At 36.3% G+C, this 21,670-nt stretch overlaps 1 protein-coding gene across 1 annotated transcript in view; it reads left to right on the top strand.

Moving 5' to 3' along the window:
* Positions 1–21,670, top strand: part of LOC132696188 (adenylate cyclase type 8) — a 263,174-nt gene that overhangs the window by 228,482 nt on the left and 13,022 nt on the right. Inside the window, exons 12-22 of the mRNA XM_060660881.1 lie at positions 1,066–1,205; positions 1,260–1,430; positions 3,774–3,960; positions 4,016–4,225; positions 4,281–4,378; positions 4,852–5,667; positions 5,749–5,992; positions 12,939–13,065; positions 13,129–13,241; positions 13,294–13,560; positions 15,930–16,131. Of these exons, the coding sequence (XP_060516864.1) occupies positions 1,066–1,205; positions 1,260–1,430; positions 3,774–3,960; positions 4,016–4,225; positions 4,281–4,378; positions 4,852–5,667; positions 5,749–5,992; positions 12,939–13,065; positions 13,129–13,241; positions 13,294–13,560; positions 15,930–16,131 (2,575 nt within the window). The remainder of the gene's footprint in view (positions 1–1,065; positions 1,206–1,259; positions 1,431–3,773; positions 3,961–4,015; positions 4,226–4,280; positions 4,379–4,851; positions 5,668–5,748; positions 5,993–12,938; positions 13,066–13,128; positions 13,242–13,293; positions 13,561–15,929; positions 16,132–21,670) is intronic.

Genomic DNA, 21,670 nt, shown 5'->3' with positions numbered 1-21,670 from the left:
CCAAACTCAACGGCAATTCTTTCTCGTGTTCTTGCTAGTTACGTAGCCGACATGAAAAACAAAAAGTAATAATAATAATAATAGTAACAGGACTTTATTAACCAAAGGCAAAGTCTTTCTTATAAACAATAAGTTTGTACAACAACAAAACAAAAAGCAAATTCCAAAGTATGTCTTTAGTTTGAGTGAGGAGTAGAACGGCTTTTGTTTTATCCAACAAACTGTAACTGAATATCATAACTGACAGAGATTCTAAACATTCTCGAACGAAAACGACGAAGAGGTAATTTATTTGCAAATCTTATAGTTAAACTAACTGAGTATCATAACTGACAGAGATTCTAAACACTGTCGAACGAAAACAACGAAGAGGTAATTTATTTGCAAATCTTATATTTAAAATATGTTGCCTGTACCGGGAACTTTTTCGCGTAAATACCTAGGTATACTGGTAGATTGGTAGGCAAGAAATAGCAACCAGACTAATTCACTAATTTTCGCTGATACTCTCTCATATTTATGGAGCCTGTAAAAAAATCTACAACATGAATTTTGGAGTTTTCGAAGCCCATTCCCTGTGAAATAATCGATTAAAATCTTTTTGTTTAACGTTCTTTGTTCTATCCCTGCAAGGAAAGCAGTGGGTGGGGGGCTGGTGTTCTAATATTTTCGTAAATAGATGTCCATGTCCATTTGAATAAACTTGGAATCGCTAATAAGTGTTTTTGCTAGGCTATCAACAGTGCTATGAGTGACGCGATTGTGAATGGACATAATCCCAAAAAAAAAGACTAAGTGGAACGATATGGTTTCTTTGTTATTAAATAGTCAAATTGTTCCACTTCATTCATAAGTGAGATACTCTAAAAAATCATCAAAAATAGGACACACTGTCATCAGTCATAATATTTGTTTGCTGAGTTATGCTAAAAGAAAACAATACCAAGCAATATTAATTTAGGCAATCAAAACAAATGAAATATCTAAATGCATATAAGGTAACTGTCCAACTGGTTGTATGAAAATTATCGATTTTTGTAATCGATAGATTTTTAAACTCTTTAGGTAGACGACTTGGACATGAGAATCGGGATCCACTCTGGTTCGGTGTTGTGTGGAGTGTTGGGGTTAAGGAAATGGCAGTTCGACATTTGGTCCCACGACGTCCGCTTAGCTAACCATATGGAATCGGGGGGAAAACCGGGGTGCGTATCTCCAATTACCTTTTAAATAACCTTTAAAATTTACCACGCTTTTAGGCAAGTCCACATTTCCGAAGCGACTTTTCAGTGTCTCAACGGAGCCTACGAAGTCGAACCCGGTAACGGTCAAGAAAGGGATGGATACTTGAGAGAACACAATGTCATCACCTACTTGATTAAGCAAATTGAACCTATGAGGTCGAGAAGGAAATATGCTTCGAGGCCTAGGTAGGTGATGCCTTTTTCTGGGTATTCTCGGTGCCATCAAGCACACACATCAGGATAAATGGATATTGTATATACATAACGTACCAAATGTTTCTAGGAAAAAACTACCAAAATATCTGCTGTAAGGGAAATATAAATATATCAACAAACAAACAAACAAACAAAAATGAAATTTGAACCTCTATGATCGTGTCACAATACTTCTTTGGATATTGGAGGTTGACGATCCAAATGAATAATGTAATCTTGAATGCTGCAGTTCTGACAATGTCAGCAGATATGCAACCAAACCATCTGCATCAGTCTTTAGGACATGAATTTTGGAGCCTTGCCTTGCATATTGCCTTTGATAATCAATTTTAACGACTTGATTGACTGAATTGCCTTGTTTGAACTTCGGAATTTGATACTAATTGGATCGAAGATATTTTTAATATTCTATAAGTTGGAAAAACGGCACAATGGGCGTAATACCACCCAAAGCGCGCTTCTAGACTCATCAATTTTTAAACAAAATAGTAATACACCTTGATACTTCACACGCGGTAAAGATTGTGGTTTATTAATTTAGGAGCTTAACATCAGAAGGATGTTTTCTGAGGTAAAAGTTGGACCTCTTTTCTCCTTGTATTAGTACTATTTACCTAAAAGATGCAAGCTTTTTAGCTGAGTTCTCTCAGCAATCGATAAATGTATTGACAAGGCCAATTGATATGTTTTGAGAATCATGTTTCCTTCACTTTATAACGCTCTATCCACCTCATTCATTACAGTTTTATACGTTAAGTTAAAGCTTGCTCACACTGGTTTTGAAAGTAGTCAATTGCTTAATGGTCATGTTTTTTACAGTGGGAACAAAGAACACTAAATTTATCACTTTTTATAATAACTCAATGAAGTTTGTAAATTACTAATCGGATCTATGATGCTATTAAATGCCGCTGTTTTGTAATTTATATCTGCGATTATTTCTAGAATTTGACCCGTAGTCAAATTAAAAGCGAATACTCACAGAATGTCCTTGATAGAGTATGCAGAGTACGTGCTGCTCTAAATTCCTCCCATGCTTTGCAGTAACGCTTCAACAGCAACTCATAACTGAACCAGGAGACACACAAAGATACCGCGGTGGTACTATCCCACTTCTGCTGTTAGAAATAACATCAACATTTTAATTAACTTGTTTATTGAATTCGAAGCAACGAAAAGTATCCCATGCATTTTTAGAAGCATCCACACATATTCCCAAATTTTCCCATATTTCCTCCTAAGTACCATAGGTCTGAAATAAAAAACAAATGCAAGGTAATTCTCTCTAAAGACAATTTACAAATCTCTTAGATTCTGACGAGCTTAACTCAAACTGGCCCGCGTTGTACTTTATACCTGCTTATGTATCCGGTGAGAGGAGCGTAGCTAAAAGAGGGGCATGAACATTGTCTCGAATATGGGAATCAGTGATCCAATAAGATACATATTAAGAAAAATGCTTGATTACCACATTAACTGGCTAATTTTACTGCTTTGTTATTGTAAAACTTTCAGAATCATATACAGTTTGTCTTAAATAGTGTGTCTCACTATCGCTATCTCCAAAATGGTAAGTTTCGGAGATTGGTTTCTGATATATAGAGTGATTTGTGATTCCCATATTGGTGAAAGCTAAGACCTGAGTCACAGTTCCGATTGGTTGCTTATAGATTTCAATAGATTTTCGGAATTTTCTCTGATAGAGGAATTGAAAGAATTTTATTTTTATAGAATTAGATTTGATGTCCGGTTTCATGACTGTGTTTATTTATAGTGGTTTTCAGGCTCCTTCATCTTCTTTGAGTCTAGTTGATATTTTTCGTCCTGTCTCTCCAATATATTCCTTGCCGCATATACATGGAGTGTTACAAACTCCTGGTATCTTAAACGAAATTTGCTCTTTGGCGGATTAAAAATGTTGACAGATTTTTGGAGAAGTGGTAAATCTAGTTTTAACTTTATACATATTTCCTAAAAACTTTTCAAAAACCTAACCAACCAAACAATCGTAACCGCGGCTCAGGTCTTTACCTTTCACCAATATGAGAATCAGTCATCCGAGACAATATTCATGTTCATGACAATGAACCGCCCCCTCAAACGATATAGAAGCGGGTATAGAGTACAATGCGAGGTAGTTTTAGTTAAGCTCTGAAGAAGCGAAAAGGATGATTGACGAAACGTCAGCAAGCAGGAATCCAGAAGATTTGTAGTATTGCATTAGCCTGTGGCAGTTTCTTTGGAAAATTAATTTGAAAAGCACTTAAAGTGATTGGCTTAGCTAATATCACCTTCTCACATCTGTTCTCATAGCATTTTATCGAACAAGCTGTGGCCGGAAGACGACATCAACAGCAACGTCAGCACACCCAAGAGTCCTAAAGCGCCCAGCATATCGTCCCAACCACCATCGAGGGAACGTAGCGACAGCGGTATCCAACACAGTGCGATCGACGAAGAGAACACCACCGATTGGACACCGGAAATACCCTTCGAAAACGTAGTCTTCCTCTTCGAGAGACATTTCAGCTGACATGAATTAGGTTTGTTTTCAGTTGCACAGGTCCCTGTCCGCCGATATAAACGAAACTTTGGAACCGAAAGGAAAACAAAAATATGAGCTGAACGATCCGAAGCAATTTGTAGCGGAACAAGTGGACGACATCATCGATCACAGTATCGAAGTCGAGAGCAATAAAAGAATAAGGAACGCCAATGTGAACACGTGGACGCTGAGGTTTATAGATAAGAAAATGGAGACCCAGGTGAGAAGACTGCGAGGGAATCAAATGTGAACGTTCAAGTCGTCTCCGTTTTCAGTTTAGTCAATTAAGGGAGGACATGTTCAAATCGAATATGATTTGCTGCTTCGTCATATGGCTGTTCATAGTGGTCTCGCAGTTTGTCATCACCGTTACGTAAGTATCTTGCACTAATTGGATTTTTGACAATTCAAAATGGCAAATCCTCCACATGGCGCACAGGATCATTCTTACAACTACAATTCCCAAGCAAACACAGGATATCAATGGCAACCACTAAAGCAATTTTTCTATTCCTCTTCTCTCGCTTTCCATACCTTCAAATCGGGCGTGGAGTGATCTGGATAGTGTTAGATTTCTCCCAAAAGGTCATAAAACCAGTTGGTACTCGTATTATACCCTTCGGCTGCTATCGGCACTCCAGCACTACCAATACTAGTTTTAATCCACACTTTTTCCATAGTCTTGAATACCTGTACGAACTTATCACACTAACATCTATTTTTTTTGTTTTAACATCGTTTTAAACATTTCGTTATAGTAATACCTTGTTTCTCCGGTAATAATTTAGACTGCCATCCAAAAGTAGGTCATTTCGTGCATGAATCTGATTCTCTTACACATTGCAGGAGCGCGGTAATCACTTGGCTACTGATAATCGTCACCATAGTACTGACATGCACCACAGTTTTGGTGATGGCGGAGGAGTTTCAGCAGCTGCCCCAGTCGCTCCAAAGGATATCGTCGATTCTGGTCCACAACAGGACCACGAGAACAGTGTTCATTTGCATGGTGATCGTCGTCATGTCGTTGACTAGCTCGATTCGTTTGATCTATTCCCGCCCAGATTCCAGAAACTCGTCCACTATGGCCGGCGTGATTCAAGCTTCAAACGAAAGCGACATCCAAGCTTATTCGACGCTAATGAAAAACAGCCCTTTCTACATATCAGAGCTGCGTCTCTCGAAAAATCCCGAACACCAAGTGACATTGAACCTCACATTGTCTGCGAAAGTGAACACTAGTGTTACTTTGAATAACGTCAACTGTTCGGAACACTGTTTAAGGGGACTTTTGGGTAGCATCGAAGACATTTTTAGGGACGGGGATAACGCGTCAGCCATCTTACAGCTAAATGCAAAAGAGAACGACACATCGATGAAAGTGAAGAGGGGTATAAACTATATTAGAGTCAAGAGAGAGGTGTTGTCATTTTTATCCGGCGATGATGACGTCAATATCACCAATAACAGCGTAGAGTGTATCTGCCAGCATCCCGAATACATAGTGTTCAGTTGGGTACTATGTTTGATAGCCCTTGCGACAGCGTTGAAGCTCTACTATCTGATCAAATTGTGCTTGGCGATCATTATGGTGGCCACTTACAATATATTGATGCTGATACCCTACAAGCCGCTATTCGATTACATTACTGAAGTGACCGAGTAAGTATTTTGATCTCACAATGTTGTAAGATCAATTAAAAATTTTTTGAAGGGTATCTAACTCAAGTACGTGTTTTTTAGGGGCACAATTTCTATTCCCTTGTCTGTGCAAATGTTGATCCTTCTGGTGGTGTTTTTCTTGGTGGTAGCTTACCACGCGAGACTGGTGGAGGTGACGTCGAGGCTGGATTTTTTGTGGAAGCAGCAGGCTGAGAGGGAACTGGCCGACATGGAAGAAACCAGGCAGAATAATAAGCAGCTCTTGAAAAATATCCTACCTGATCACGTGGCTCAGCATTTTTTATCGAACGATAGAAACAGCGAGGTAATCTATTAAATCACTGTTTATGGGGTACCTAAATTACAAAACCATCTTTATTTCTTTATTAAAAATTGCTGTACCAGAAAACTATGAAAGCACTTTGCACTTGAAATTCGGTTTGTAATTGAAATTGAACTTGCACGCAGTTGTTATTTTGTTTATAGACGCGAAAACTTGGTTCATTCTTAAGAAAAAACCTAATGTTATTAGCAGTCGTATGAGTAAAGCAATTACGAGTTATTATATGATAAATTTCTTCTGTAACAGGTTCAATCAAAAAGTTATTATTTAGATTAATTTATTTATAAATTTAAAAACATATTTTAGACAAGTTGTCTAAAGCATACTTCTAATGCTATATAAAATATGAACAAATTAGTCATAATTGAATTACTAAAAAAACAACTCAAAATATACGAAAATAATTTAAATTAGTTTTTCATCAAATCATCAAATCAAAAAATAATGGACTTTACTCTGATCACTGCATGAAACAAATATTAAGGGTTTCAGAAAGTACAATTATTTCCTTTTTGGGTTCTTAATGAGGATATTGCATTTCGTGCGAAGAAGTTACACCAATGTTATTTTTATTTTATTTCTGCAAAATGATTTTGATATATACAAAAAATTTTGTGATTTTTTTTTATGTAAGATTCATTCAATACAAATGCTAAATAGTTGCAAAACGGCTGATTAAAATACAATGTAAAAATATTGCATATTTTCAGGTACTGACCTATATACATACATATACAATTTCATTTAACAGTCAAATCAATATTATATTAGGTGTTAGAAATGCCCGACATTGACTTCTTGATAATATGCTAATCGATTAAAAAAAAAACAACCAAACAATCAAAACATTACTCAGGATGTTTTCATTATGCCTTATTTCGTATATAATTCTAAATCATCTAATTTTGTGGTTTTTCCTTATATGTTTTTAATTTTAAATATCTACAGCGGAAAAAACCAGTTGAGTAACATCTGGCTGATTTGGATTTTGAAGAGAAACTGTGAGATAAAAATTAAGTCATTTTCAAGAAATTGTAAATATCAGGCTCCAGTAAGATTTCGATCGAAGAAATACAGTCCAATAATGTTATTTAAAATCCCTGCCGCCCAAATATTTATTTTTTGTGGATGTTGTGTTGTATTTCTCGTATCCATCGGCTGTCATCTATTTTTTATACTTTAATACCTATAATGTTGTTTATTTACTCATTTAAATATAATGTGGATTCATTACCAAATAGGATGTGGTGATGAAAAATTAATTTAATTAATTTCCATCATAGTTTAACAAAAGTGTAGTCTGCGGTCTTGATTATTTCCGTACAGCTCCTGTAGGAACGCAATCTAGTAGGGATGATACTTTTCTTCTGTTAATACACGCAAAGCTGTTTGTTTGCAAACATCATTATTTGAAGCTACTAATAAAATTCTAATGTTGTAATGGGTCCATCCGGATATTTTGTGTTAGACCAACTACAAACTTATTCATGAGTTCTCGTTTTGTCTCCACATCCAATAAAAATAAAAACTTTTATAGGGTATGCTCCATAAATTTTACTTGAAATTTCAGGGAGAATTCGAAAATGGATTGAAAAGAATGATGTTCCATTTAAAAAACGGAACTTGGTATCGACATCTACTGTTGAGCCACTCTGTATATTTTCCATTTACTGCAAAAATTTGCAAGATAGACGTCTGCAAGCATTTTTCATGGAATCCAATGCCTGAGTTTTAACTGCATTTTTTCCATAGCTTAGCCGTTTATTCTATATCATTTTCTGAGTGAAATAACTGTAAAATTGTATAATTTAATATACGCCATTTTTTAGTAAAATTAGAAACGGAATGTCCACAAGAAATTTTAGCACTAATCAATAACTATGGATTTCTTCGTTTCATAAAACACTGACCAATGCACCAAACAATTATATGAATTTTATATTAATAGATAGAAAAACCTATCTAACAAACATATCTCCTACACATATTACAATAATATTAAATTACATATACAGTACCCTCATAAATAATGGGACGCCCCTTTTATTTTCTGTATCCTAATTTTTGACGTAAAAACTTTATTTAATTGGTAATGTGATACCTTTTTTTAAAGGTCTTTAGCTTAAATTATTTTATTTTATTAAATGTTAGAAATTAGCCTTGTGCATTTTAGCAATAGTGAAGGCTGTCAATAAAGTGGTTTCTAGCATTAATTGTTTTTATGTTTTGCAAGAACTGACCAATCAAATGTTTTCATAATTGGTATGCGAATACAAAGTGACCTCTTAAAAGAGGTATCACATGACCCCTCTTACAATTATAAAAAATCTTAAAATGGCGCCCTGCTGTCATTTTGACATATTGTTTTTATGACAAAAATTAGATATTTCAATTATATACGTGCATGCCAAATTTCACCATGCTATATACAGGGTACAAAAAAAAGGGGTGCCAACATTTTCGCGGGAACTGCATAAACTGCAACGACGTAAAATATTACTTACAGTGTTACCCATTTTGACACACATTAAATATAAAATGGTCATGATGACGGATAACAGTTCTGGTTTTCGTTTGTTGCTACCCTAGTGACAAACGGTTGTAGTTCAAACTACAATACATTTGTTCCCCAATGTTTCATAAACATATATTTCATTTCCTTAGTTAGCTCTGAATGAAACTCATTTCACGTTACAATAGTTTTTTTTACACCTTATTTATCCACTGCTTCTGGGGCATTTCGGCCAACTTCTCAAGAAGTGGTGTGCAGTTTACTATATTCAAGAAGGATGCCTCTACGTAGAGGATCTGAGTGAAACCATCATCTTACTTGACGACTAAATCACAAAATGTTTGATTTAGTAAATGATTCATACAATAATTGTCATTAATTTATTCTTAACGCTCAAAGACGAGTAGTTTGACTTAGCGTTCATTCCTATTCTATAGATGTCTTCAAGCCAACCCTTGGAATCCGAGAAAATAACCGCTTTCTCGATATTTCTGAACTTGATCCGGTTTAATGCCTGTCCAATAGCGTTAACTTCAGCCGATACGTCTGCAGGGAGAACTTGGATTGCAAGTGTCACACCTCTTTGTTCTTAGAAGCATCTGTAAACAACAGTTGAAAGACCCTGAGGTTGTCACCTTTCTTCTTCAGTCTTAGGTCAAGTATATTGATGGATTCTGTTACTGATAAGAGAAGCATGTAAATACTGACCTAATGCCTTTTGCAGCTAAAACCCATCTTCGATGCTCCAGGTTTATTTAATATGATTCTCCCAGCAAGTGTAGATTTTATATAACCCAAACCCATTATCAAGACTTCAAACTGAACTTTGTTTAACTGCGCAATAGACTTCTTTAAGGATCCTCCCAAGAACATGACTCCGTAGTCCAAATGTGATCTAATATAAGCCTTATAGAATATAAGGATTGCAGAGAAGTATGATCCCCACCAGTTCTTGCTGATAAACCGCATCGCGTTCAATCCTTCTGATACTTTCTGTAGCATATTTCTAATTTGTAGCTCCCATGACATTTTTGAATCAAATACTACTCCTAGGATTGCTATTTTTTCACAGAATCATTTGGGTGTTTAGGTAAATAAGTGGAAGATTATTGCCATTCTGATTCCGTCTGGCATTAGTCGTTAGTCCTACATTTCAAGACTAGTTGTTTACTTTGTGTAAAACTCTTTTCAAATTATTTGCTATTTCTTGGGTATCCACAGCGGTACTTAGTAGTGCAATGTCATCGGCGAATTGTAAAAGAGCTACTTTCTCCGGATTAATATGTTTGAGTTTATACATATATTAAACAATAAAGGTGAAAGAGGGGAACCTTGGAGGACTCCCTTGTTCGTCGTTCTGCCAGCTATGAAGATGCAACTTTAACTTGGGTCTTTCTATTAGAAAACAAGTTCTTGATTAGAAAGGTCATCTCTCGATAATCCCATTTTGGCCAACACCGATACCACTTGATTACCAGCCGAACTACAAAGGATTTTCGAGGCGGGAACGAACAGCCAGGTTGTCGGAAATTCCTTTGCCTTTTCTAAAGCCTGTTTGACGATCGTCGATTAGTCGTTGGTTCTCAACAAACCATTCCAATCTATTCTTGAACACAATTTCAAATGATTTGCCAATGCATGAATCCAAGTTATGACGATAAGGCTAAATGGTTTCTCCCTGGTTTACGAATAGGTATCACAATTTGTTTCCCATGTCTCCGGAAGTGAAACTTCCCTTGGCAAAATTTTTAAAGAAATCTGTTAGAAATAATGTTCTCTCTATAAGTAAATGCCATAGTACATCAAATGGAATTTTACCCACTCCACAACACTTACTCAGCAATAAATTCGGATATGCAAAAATCTTCCGTTTGTTCTGATGTCAATTAGTATTCTGAAATGTCACACCAGGTTGCGACAGTAGTTCCAGCATCTCTTGTGGGATCTAGTAGAGCAAGATGACTTTGGCATTTAATACGTTTAGAGAAGCGACAAATATTCTTCCAAACTTCTTTTTCACTAGTAGTAGGTCAAAGGTTCTCGCAAACATTTGTGAAACCTGCCTTACCTTGTTGCCTTGTATGAGCCCTAATTCTTCTGAACGATCCCTTTTCTGTTTCCTGCCTCTTTCATTTAAGCATTTAAAATCCTACCAAGGTGAACCATAGTTACGTGAAGGTTTGTTAAGGAAATAATGTCTTCAAAATACTCATGGTCCCTAAGCGGCGACTCTCTAATTCTAGTTGATAACAAAACGGAAAGCTTATCCCAATCAGCTTTTTTAAAATTGTGTTTATATGAGAAATGTATCATCAAATCATCATTGTTAACAATGAATCATAAGAAGAAGGATCTGGGATTCACATATTACTGGTAATCGTTGGAAACAAAAATCCACATCCCTCGTGTTAAGCAAACCTGTTTGCGTGAGGCGGGTCGCTAGCCTATTATACGGAGGTTATTATCCATAATGAAATTACAAAGCATCTAACTCTTCTCGAATAGGCTACTTGAGAACCCCATGCTGGGTTTTGTGCATTAAAATTACCTGTGAAAAAGACTGATTTATTAAAAGTTATATTAAAGATGGAATCCAGGTTTTCCCGAACCGGGCAACTGTTGGGAGGCAAAAAACTTCTGAAGCTCAGCCAAAATAACCTTTCATCTTTCTGGTATGTTGACTCTTCTCAAGTCAATGATATTATATTTAACGGTGTTCTTGAAGAAGATTGCTATTCCATCCACCCCATTTGGTTTACCTACTCTTACCGAGGAAAACCTAGCGATATTTAAGTTAGTGATAGGTTTGAGAAGGGACTTGTTTAGCAATAATATTTGTTAGGAATAATCCATTGCAATTCTAACAATGGCGATCTTATTTTTTTCTAACCCACGAATATTCTAGTGAATCACATTTATCATACTCAATTGCACCAAGACCTAAAATCAACCCCTATTAACTTATTCTCAAGTATCCATTGCTATTTGCTTTAAAACTAATGTGTATAAGTCTTTGAGAGTTTGTCTGTTTGTTTGTTTGTTTCCTTTTTTTACCTTTAAGGTCAGCCGCTACCTGTCGAACAGCCCCCCTCTGTAGGTCCGTTTCTTCAAAGAAGCATCTGATATTGTTCCGATACTCTTCATCCATATTCTTGATAGGCAAAATATCCTTCTTGAAAGCTTCGAACTTCTTTCGATCCATTCCCTTGTGGAGTTATTTCGTTTCGACTCGTGAGAGGAGTTATTTCCAGTTAGCAAAGGAATCATTGTTATTCTGGATGTGGAGCGTAACAACATTTGCTTGTGAGTATCTTTGTCATGGGTGTGTTGGACAATAGGTCTTTTTCTCTTCACTATCGATGTGAACCTTGTTAATGTAGAATGTAATCGTGATGCCTCAAAAAAAGACAGATTATAGAAACTCATTGCTTCATTTATTTGTTTCTGCCTGATGCTTTCCTGGTACCCCCAGTTGGTGGCAGAATTATGTCTATGATATTGGCTTAGGATTTATTTCACAATTTTCCCACTTCCTAGTGGGGTTATTAGTATGTTGTATGGGACGTTTTATTTTTTCCATGGCCAGGGTCCTTTTTCGCATATAAACATCAGGTGGTTCTCTGCACAGAATCCACACCGATGATAGCCTCAACAGTTCATATGTCCAAATTTAGAACAATTGACACACATTATTAACTTATTATTAACATATTATAACGTATTACGTATTATAACATTATTAACATATTAATCTAGGTCGGGATCCTTCTCTTGAACGCGCTGTCGCTTCCGAGTTGGCCATCTTCCGTGATTGCGCTATATCTTCAATCAAACCTATTGAAGACCTCTGAAATTCTATGCCAATCTTATTTTAGCCCGCCACTTGGGTGGCTACATTTTCCATTATTATAAGGAATGGACCCTGATCTGCCATTTCGTATTTATTTTTTCTATTTAGAGTTCTTCTTATGTTGGCTGAGATTCTGACTATTTCGTTCATGGCATCCTCGTTTCCTGCTAGGTTAGATTTTAGAGCTTGCAATTCAGTATCCAATAAATCTTGCTGTTGACTAATGTCATGAGCAGTTCTATTGACTTTTCGAGAAAGGGGTAAAACTGAGGGAAAATTGCCATTTGCAGAAATGGAAGTTTGCGACGACTTTAATTGTTCTTGAAATAGGTCGAAATCAGTTATGGGCTTCGAAAGGCTATTAGATGAAATGGAAACAGTACCTTTCTCCGGCGGGTTGCCCCCGCTGCCACGTGTGAAGCTACGCTAATGAACCAAAGCAAAAAACGAAAATATACACTGATAACAATCTAAAGAACTCAGCCAGACCGATAATCAGTAACCAATCAAAAAATTTTATAAGTTCGCTCTTCCTCTTTTTCACCTCGCTTTTTTACTTATTTCAGGAACTATTCGCCCAATATCGGGAAGAGGTGGGCGTGCTTTTCGCTACCATCCCCAACTTCACAGACTTCTATTCAGAGAAAATAAACAAAGGTGTGGAATGCATAAGACTGCTCAACGAAATAATCGGTAACACTTCGTTAATCGTAATTTATCATTTAATCGATTTAATGAGGGTTATCATTGCCGTAGCTGATTTCGATGAACTCCTCGACGAAGATCGATTCAGTAGCATCGAGAAAATAAAAACCGTGAGCGCGACAGCAACTTACATGGCCGCTTCCGGGTTGAATCCGACTCACAAGGTGATCCCAGCCCCACGGCCATAGCGATTTGGTTGTACGCTTTAGTTTTTAGGATTGCCTTAATTCGGACAGGGTCGAACACCTCTGCGCGCTGGTCGACTACGCCATATGTATGCGTCAGAAGCTAGAGGATATCAACAAAGACTCGTTTAACAGTTTCGGCATCAGGGTTGGAATAGCTTGCGGGCCGCTAGTGTGCGGCGTGATCGGGGCTAGGAAACCTGTGTTTGACATTTGGGGAGACACCGTCAATTTGGCCTCGCGGATGGACTCGACCGGACTTATGGGTTACGTTCAAGTACCCAAGGAAACTGCCCAAGTTAGTGAGACGGAAAATAATTTAAAAAATGTGATTTCAAAGTTACTCGTCAATACACAGTTCGGGGAGGGGATATATATACGGTTCTACTTTAAATCTCGGCGACGCTAAAGTCGCAATGTCGCCCGAAAATGTCAGAAATACCAACGTGCTTATGTTCCGTGATCACAATACAACTCATCAGTAAAACCTGATATTTTTATGAGTCATTGTAAAAAGAAAATAATGTTGTCAGTTTGACGTTGTGCTATTTGATATTAACTTTAAACTATGCGATTTAACAACTTATTTTTGTTTTAAAGAGACTTCTGCAGGCAGTACAACATATAGACACACTCCCTAGGGATTTATTTGGGTATTAACTTTATCTTGCTGACGTTTCGCCATGCATGCTGCTAACTACTTCAGGGTGCTTGTTGAAACTGAGGACTTAAATATCTGCTGACGACATGAATAGTGGGGAGTGGGGTTTAATTGCTAAAATATGACCTAATCACAGATGAAACCCTATAGATTCAAACTCATTCCGAAGATAAGCTCTCAAAATAATTAATTACAAAATGTACACTTGTGTTATCCACACCGATATCATCAAACCTTTAAAAAAATGTAAAAAAAATAAAATAGTGTCGTCAATTTCTTAATAAATACTTCCGTCGAAAGTGGAATGTTAACAAAGAATAAGGAATTAAAAGAGGTAAATGTATGAGAATATGGAGAGTTGAAGGAAAATTGTATTACTTTTTGATAACCTCAAGTTCAATTCTTTAATCTTTTCTAACTAATACAAAGTCACGAAACAGTAATGTTACCCCACTTTCTTCTCCAACGGTAATAGTATATTATGCAATAAGTGCGGTAAATGGCATTTGACTCACGAGTTTATTTGGCATGAGCGGAGCGCAGCCAATGAACGAGTGACTTAAAAAATTTTCCGAACCTGTTGAATACTATACTTTTTCTACGACCGTGAATTTTTGGGTACATTTTCGTAAAACAACACGAATACAATCACTGATAAATCTCCGAAAACATCCGATTGCTCTCAAACCCGTGCTGTAAAATCCCGGAAATGTCCGAAGTGGCTCGAATCCGTGGGAAACGAAACTGACATGGTAAAGTGACGCTTCCCGCACACTAGATCGGTGTGTAATTAGGTATTTTACAGACAGGAGTAGAAAAATAAGTTTATTTGTTTATTATTTCATTTTATTTAAAATAAAAATTGATAAACATTAGGAGTTCTGTAGGCGTAATGTATCAATAACGTTGAAAACAAACAATAAATTAAAACAATTGATAATAAAATCGCTGACGATCCAATAGACTGTTCTAGATCATTGGTTAAAAATATCTCAACTATGAGGATTCTAATGCAGTTCATGTCCGAGAGTTTGACAGGATTCAGGAACATCTTAGTTTGGTCAAAATGTACGAGGGTACTGATGTTACATAGACCAAATCTGCTTCTGCTACTCATCTTTATCAACTTATCTCTCAAGAAAAAAGTGTGATTGGGTTAATGACGTTATCAATTGTGAGTCGATATTCATTTTTAATAATATAAACTGCAGGTGCAAGGTGTAATCTTGTTATGAGCTTTTGTATTTCTAAATTACTATATTTTTTATTTCCTTTTTTAGATCTCTGTTAAATCAAACGGATTCGGTGTAATCCCAATTTGTGTCTGTGCGGGTTTAAAAATTTCTTCTATAAGTCTAGTGATGCCCGTCTGGCCGAAACACGTGTAACATTTGGTTAGTAATTATTTTTGAGAATTATTGGTCTTCGTAGTGCGTTTGAATCTTAATAGTTTTATGAAATCCGGTCTTTTCGAAAATGAGCGATTTATTTTGTCTAGAGATAGAAGGTGCCGAGATTTTTTGGTAATTTCGACAGGCTATTATTGTTTACCATTACACTTGCGCTATTAGGAAGAATGTCATGAATTATAACCCTATCAAATGTTTGCGTTAGATCTATAAAGCACATAAAGGCGGTTTTATTTCACTCTACGGTCATTTCAGCAATTTGTCTTAAGTTAAGTTGGTCGATCTGTTTTGTCTAAATCTCTTCGCTCTTTTTTGTGTAGAAAAAGTGTTCGATGCAGGTAATTCTTAGATGGATATAACTTTCTCAACCCGAAACTTTTACACCACTTATACAAAGTAACTCCGCAATGACCTTTCATTAGCTACTGTATTGCTTCAGTATGTTCAAAACGCCACCCACCAAATAACAAAAAATAGAACATCAAAACTAGATTCTCTAAATTGTCCTCTAGGCAGCAGGTGTTTTCATATTTTTTCTTTTAAAATTTCCTTTACAATAATTTTCCGTTATCGCATGTTGATTTGTCCTAATTGCAGATTTTGGGAGTCAGAGGTTACGAACTCAAGAAGCGGGGCATAATCGATGTAAAAGGCAAGGGTCTGATGGAGACCTACTTCGTAGTCGGCCGCCAGGTGACGAGACCCCCCAGTTTCCAGAGGCAAGCTAGCAACTACAGCACTTTGGCAGCCGTAGTCTACGCGTTAGCTCAAACCAGGAGGAAACACACCAACAGCACTCGTAAGTTTTTTCATTTGAACCCTTTGATAATAATGCCATTGGAAATGTGTAACAAATTATTAAAAGTATTAAATAATATATAAAATATTTTGAAAGCGTCAGTTTTAATAAAATTACATTTAATATTCGGCTTTTAAAACGTCTGCATCAATATTTTTTACTATTTTTTTTCCTTAAAGTGTTAGTTTTTTTCGAAAATACATCGAAAAAACACATGTGAGTTTTCAAAAGTGTTTTTTTAACAATAGTTAAAAATTTGCATCTTTGCATTACTTATGGCAGAATTTTGCAACTTCCATTTTAATGTTTTGAAAATAAAAGTGACGTGCTACCGGAAAATTTATTTTGTAGAAACGAAAATGTGAGCCACCATTTTATAATTTTATTTATTTACCTTTTCACACATTTTCCCTACGATTACCAAACGTCCATTTTAATTGGGCTACTATTGGCTTGACCTCCAAAAACTGCAGCAAAGCGACGAAACAAACACCGACTTGGTTCCACAGGTCGAAGATGGCCTTCCCTATCCAACACATTGAAATCGAGTAGAGTTTCGGGCTCTAAACACGTTCTTCTCAATTCTTTGTGTTTCCGTCTGGACGTGACTTAAATGAATCCCGTTGTTACCGCAATAAAAATAGATATCGCGGATTATAATTTTATGTTCAACAAAAATTCAATAAAGAATTAAGCGTGACGGTTTTAAACCCAATTTTTGTTTTGTTGAGGTTTAGGTTTGCTGTAGTCGATTCGGCCTTATATTTTTCCATCCTCAGGGCATTAAATTTTTTCAATCCTTCAGTACAACGAAATATAAAACATTCTTATTTTAAATATTCGTCAATGTTGTCAAAATCACGATCCTTTATGATTTGATGGAATGAGGAAACATAAACCCTAAACAAAGATTATATACATAAACAAATAAAAATAATAATAACTAAGAAAATGAAATAATTGTACAAAATCAACAAGAAAATACATTTTCAAAAAAAAGTTCGGGTGGTCTTCAATACTTTTTCTAAATTAGCAATTTAGATATATAAAAACATATCTACTTAGGAATTTCTAGGGCTAGTTAGAAATCTGTAATTTTGATACGTCAAAATCTCCTCGCTGGAGAAAGGGCGTAGAAATTAATAAGAAAAACTACTCGCCTTATTAATAAGGGAAATTTATTACATATTTTATAGGTTTATAATATTTTACTTACCATACAAATTACCGCCAAACAACAGCAAGTGTGTAGCAGATCGACTGCATTGAGATAAACAGCATCATTTTTCTTCAATGTTTAGTTATCGACCACAACTCTTAACCGTGTCCATTGCCAGTTAATATTTGCGGTTTACTACACCCATCTAGTTCAGGAATAGACTCATTTGCAGGAACCCGGAATATTTGAATCAGCAAGTGTCGAGAATGAGCGTGAAGAAAACCAAGTTGGCGATAAAAAAAACGACAAGGTCTCTTTCCCGTAATGCTCTCTACCAAGTGTAATTTTCCTTCATAAATCCCGCCATTTTTACGTCGTTACTTGCCTGGTATCAAATGAAGGTACTAAACAAAAAAAGTTTGTTTCATTGATTAAAAAAATCTTAAATTTATTAATTGGTAATAGAAATATGAGCCGAAATTTTATTTTTATGATTTTATTTATTTTGAATTTCACAAATTTTTACTACGTTCGCGTTTTCTACGAAGCATAGACTATAAAATAGATTCATATTTAAATCCCAGCAGTTCCATTATTGGACTCTTTCTGATTACCAAACATCCATCTTAATTCGACCACTCTTGGGTTGACATCCAAAAACTGCAGCAAAGCAACGAAATAGATACCGACTTGGTGCAGTAAGTCGAAGATGGTCGAACTGTTGAATTCGAAATATGCGTCGCCGGTAAAACAGTATCCGTTATGGTCGACGGTATAAAGCAAATTTTTAAGTTCTTCGCTACCCGACGAATCGAACTCAAGTCGAGATTCGAGGTCAAAACAGGCCTTCCTTAGTTCTTTGTGTTTGCGTCTGGAGGTGTCGCAAATGAATCCGATAGTCACAGGACCGGACTAAAAAAAAATTCGCTCTGCGTGATCATTTTAAAATCCATATCAAAAGAAAATTTTAAAAATAGGGTGACGTTTAGGTTTGTTTCCGACGTTTCGGCACTCTGTTTTTCCATTCTCAGGGCATTAAATAGTTGTATTTCTTTAGTCAAATGAATTGTGATTTCTGACACATTATCTTAAACTATCGTCAATGTTTAATGTTTGTGTATAATTTCATAATTGACAATATCGCAAAATAATGTATCAAAATCACGGTATATTTTGATTGATTGAAAAAATCTAACAGTTTTCCGAACAAACTTAAACCTGAAAAAATATTAAATGTGTAAAAAATGAAGGTATAATAAGAAAATCAAATTTCAAAAAAATTGGAAAATGTGAGTTTAGACTCCTTCAATATTTTTGGAAAATAGCGATTTCGATATTTAATAACATATTTATGGTTAGGCATCTGTAATTTTTTTTATATCGTCATCTCCCCCGGCGGACGGGGGCGTAGAAGTAACGAGAAGATACTAGTTTCCTTATTAATCGGGGAAATCACACATAGTCTAAGAGCCAGTGGGCTACCTCGGTTTTTGTACATTGAGGCCCCTATACCGACTATACATGATTTTAAATATATTTGACCACGGCTGTCGTTTTGAAATCTTAAAATATATTATTATTATTATCGAAAAATAATAATGGCAGACCATTAGCATGCGGTTAACATTATGGCAGACAGTTCTGAAATTGCTCAAAAAATTAAAATTTTGAAAGTATTTGACCAGATCTGCCATGGAGATATATTATTCGTTATAGTTTTAAAAACTTATATTAAGAACATATTACTATTCTACTCATTCCAGCTTATAGTATTTTATTTTATAGCTACTACCACTTAAATAATTTAGGGTTTATACCTGAGATGGCTCTGTTGTAATCCTAACCTAACTAACGGTTTTTGTCAGATGTTTTCAGTATGTTTGTGAATCTCTATAGAGATGCCTCGTGTTTAGTGAATTTAATAAAATACACAGTGTTGCTTTATGTTATTTTTCTTTAATTAAACTATTGTTCGTTAAATACCTCTGACATTCGAGTGAAAAAGAACTAGTGAAGTGTGTTTTTTGTGCCACAGCAAAGACTGAGAAATTATTGACATTTAAAAAGAGAGAGAGATGGAAAAATGTCCACTAATTTTGAGGTTAAGAAAACTTTATAAATTAAAATACAACGAAATAATTCTACCAGACGAAATTTTTGATTCTGTGTATCACAGTAGTTGTTACAAAGCATTTACGGCTTAAAAGAAATGCAACCAATCTCAACAAAGAAGCTGTATTACAACCCACTACGTCGTCGTCTGCAACTGAACAACTATCAACATTAGCTGATAGCTCAATAACTGATGATACAATAGTACTTCATTGTCTTGTAAAAGACGTAAACGTTTCTGAGACAGATGGAGTCGTAGAAAAAGATATTGGTGCTGAATTAGATCACTCGTTGGTGGAAGGACCCCCTGTAGTACCGCGAGTAGTTACAAAGCTTCGGATGTGAATAAAAATTTTATTTAAAAAATACAAAATTTTGACGCAACCTCAATACCGTACCACCAATGCCATGTAAGAGTGAACTCTACCAACAACTTCTGAGAGCTCATTACATTTTAACTATTTCGAAAAACGCTTACAAAAAGCTACCTTCAACCTTGGACCCATTGGAGTATGGTTGGATTGAGCAGGACAACACGTTTGTCTTTAAATGGTACGATGGAGATCAACTTCCATCTTTTGTTAGCGACTTAATTACCAATGTCCCTGGTATGTTGATAAAAATTAATTCTTTATCAAATATATTCGGATCAATACCTGTCTTACCTGCGCAGTACCTGGGTCCACCGCTGTGGGCTTGGTGGGTCCCACATCATGTATAGTAGGTCTAGGGGCCTCAATGTACAAAAACCCAGGTTTGGTCAAATACATGCAGGTAGCCGCCCACTGGCTCTTAGACTAAAATATTTTACTTACCAAACAGATACCGCAAAACAAGTGAAGAAGGAATAGAATTTCGCCCATTCCAACTCCGACGACTTTTCCGCAAACGCGACCACCAAGAGGAGCATGCTGCCGAAGGAATGCACAAAAGCAATCGTCATATTTTTACCAAACAAGTCGTTCACCCTGTGCAACAAATCGACTGCTTCAAGATAAACGACACCACTTTTCTTCAATATTTCGGTGTTTTGAGATTGCCCGCAACTCTTCACCATGCCTATCGCCAGTTGATATTTGTGGTTTATTACCCCCACCAAGTTCCCGAATAGACTCAGTTGCAGGAACCCGATGTAGTAAAACCAACAGGTGTCGAGTATGAGCGCAACGAACGACGGGTTGAGCAGCATCGAAATACTCACCAACCCAAAGAACACCACGTTGGTGATTAGAAAAAACACGCCTGGGCGACGTGGCGTTTCGTCCTCGTAATCCTCTCGAAGGGGAATTATTCTCCTAAATAAATCCCGCCATTTTTGCGGTCGTATCCATGACAGGTAGATCATATAATACACGGCGAATAGCTCCATGAGTCTGGTGATGCAGCGCAAATAAAATATCACTAGGTAATTTTCTGGGATTATCTGAGCCAGGGTGTTGACGTAGGCGATTAATGTAGACGATGTTGATGTCACTAGACATACTAAAGATATCACGTCGCAGTACGATCTCCTACTAGTTACTCGTCTGGGGTCGAACGACGGTATTAAACAGAAAAATCTTAGAAATTGGGCTGTCGATTTGTGATAAATCACTCTTCCTTTATGGTACGAGAAGAGCATTTCAATCGAATGAACCTCCCCACTGGCTTATAGAATATTAGTATATCGGATCGTCCGGCGTGGAGTAAAACGGGTGTATATTGAACACAGTGGCGCACATAGCAAAGAGAAATTTACATATCCAAAGCAGCATTTTTTTGACTTACGATTATATCTTGACCTATCCCGACGTTGTATTTGTTTACCCTTGGGGTTACTTTCATGTAAGTTAAGTACTAACGTTAATGATATTTAAAGTGATAAACGCGCTCTAGTGCGATGTGACAGTCATTCAGTCCGTTCATAATTGGAATAACATGATTATGGATGTAACACAAGAAAGGTTTATAATCGAAGAGTTTATATGTTTCGAAATAAAGTCGGTGTAAGCTTTGGGCCTATAGGAAAAGATAGACCAAAGATTAGCGGGTAAAAAAGTTTTACTTGGAATTAACGATTTTTGACTCGAGGTTGCAATTTTTGGTCGGCATAAGATATCTACTAACCTGCGGTGTTATTTTCTGCGGTATTTTTTGCTCTAGTGTAGCGTATGACACCGTCATATTCGCACAACAGAGTGCTGCCAGCAATATGACGTTGACTTTAATGTGAGCAAGGCACAATAAATGATGCACGCTAACTAAAGCAATGAAGAGAAAACCTGAATC

The sequence above is a fragment of the Cylas formicarius genome, unplaced genomic scaffold (genome assembly GCF_029955315.1).
Source record: "Cylas formicarius isolate icCylForm1 unplaced genomic scaffold, icCylForm1.1 PGA_scaffold_1__22_contigs__length_36826433, whole genome shotgun sequence".
Taxonomy (NCBI): Eukaryota; Metazoa; Arthropoda; class Insecta; order Coleoptera; family Brentidae; genus Cylas; species Cylas formicarius.
This window is presented reverse-complemented; position numbering and strand designations above follow the sequence as displayed.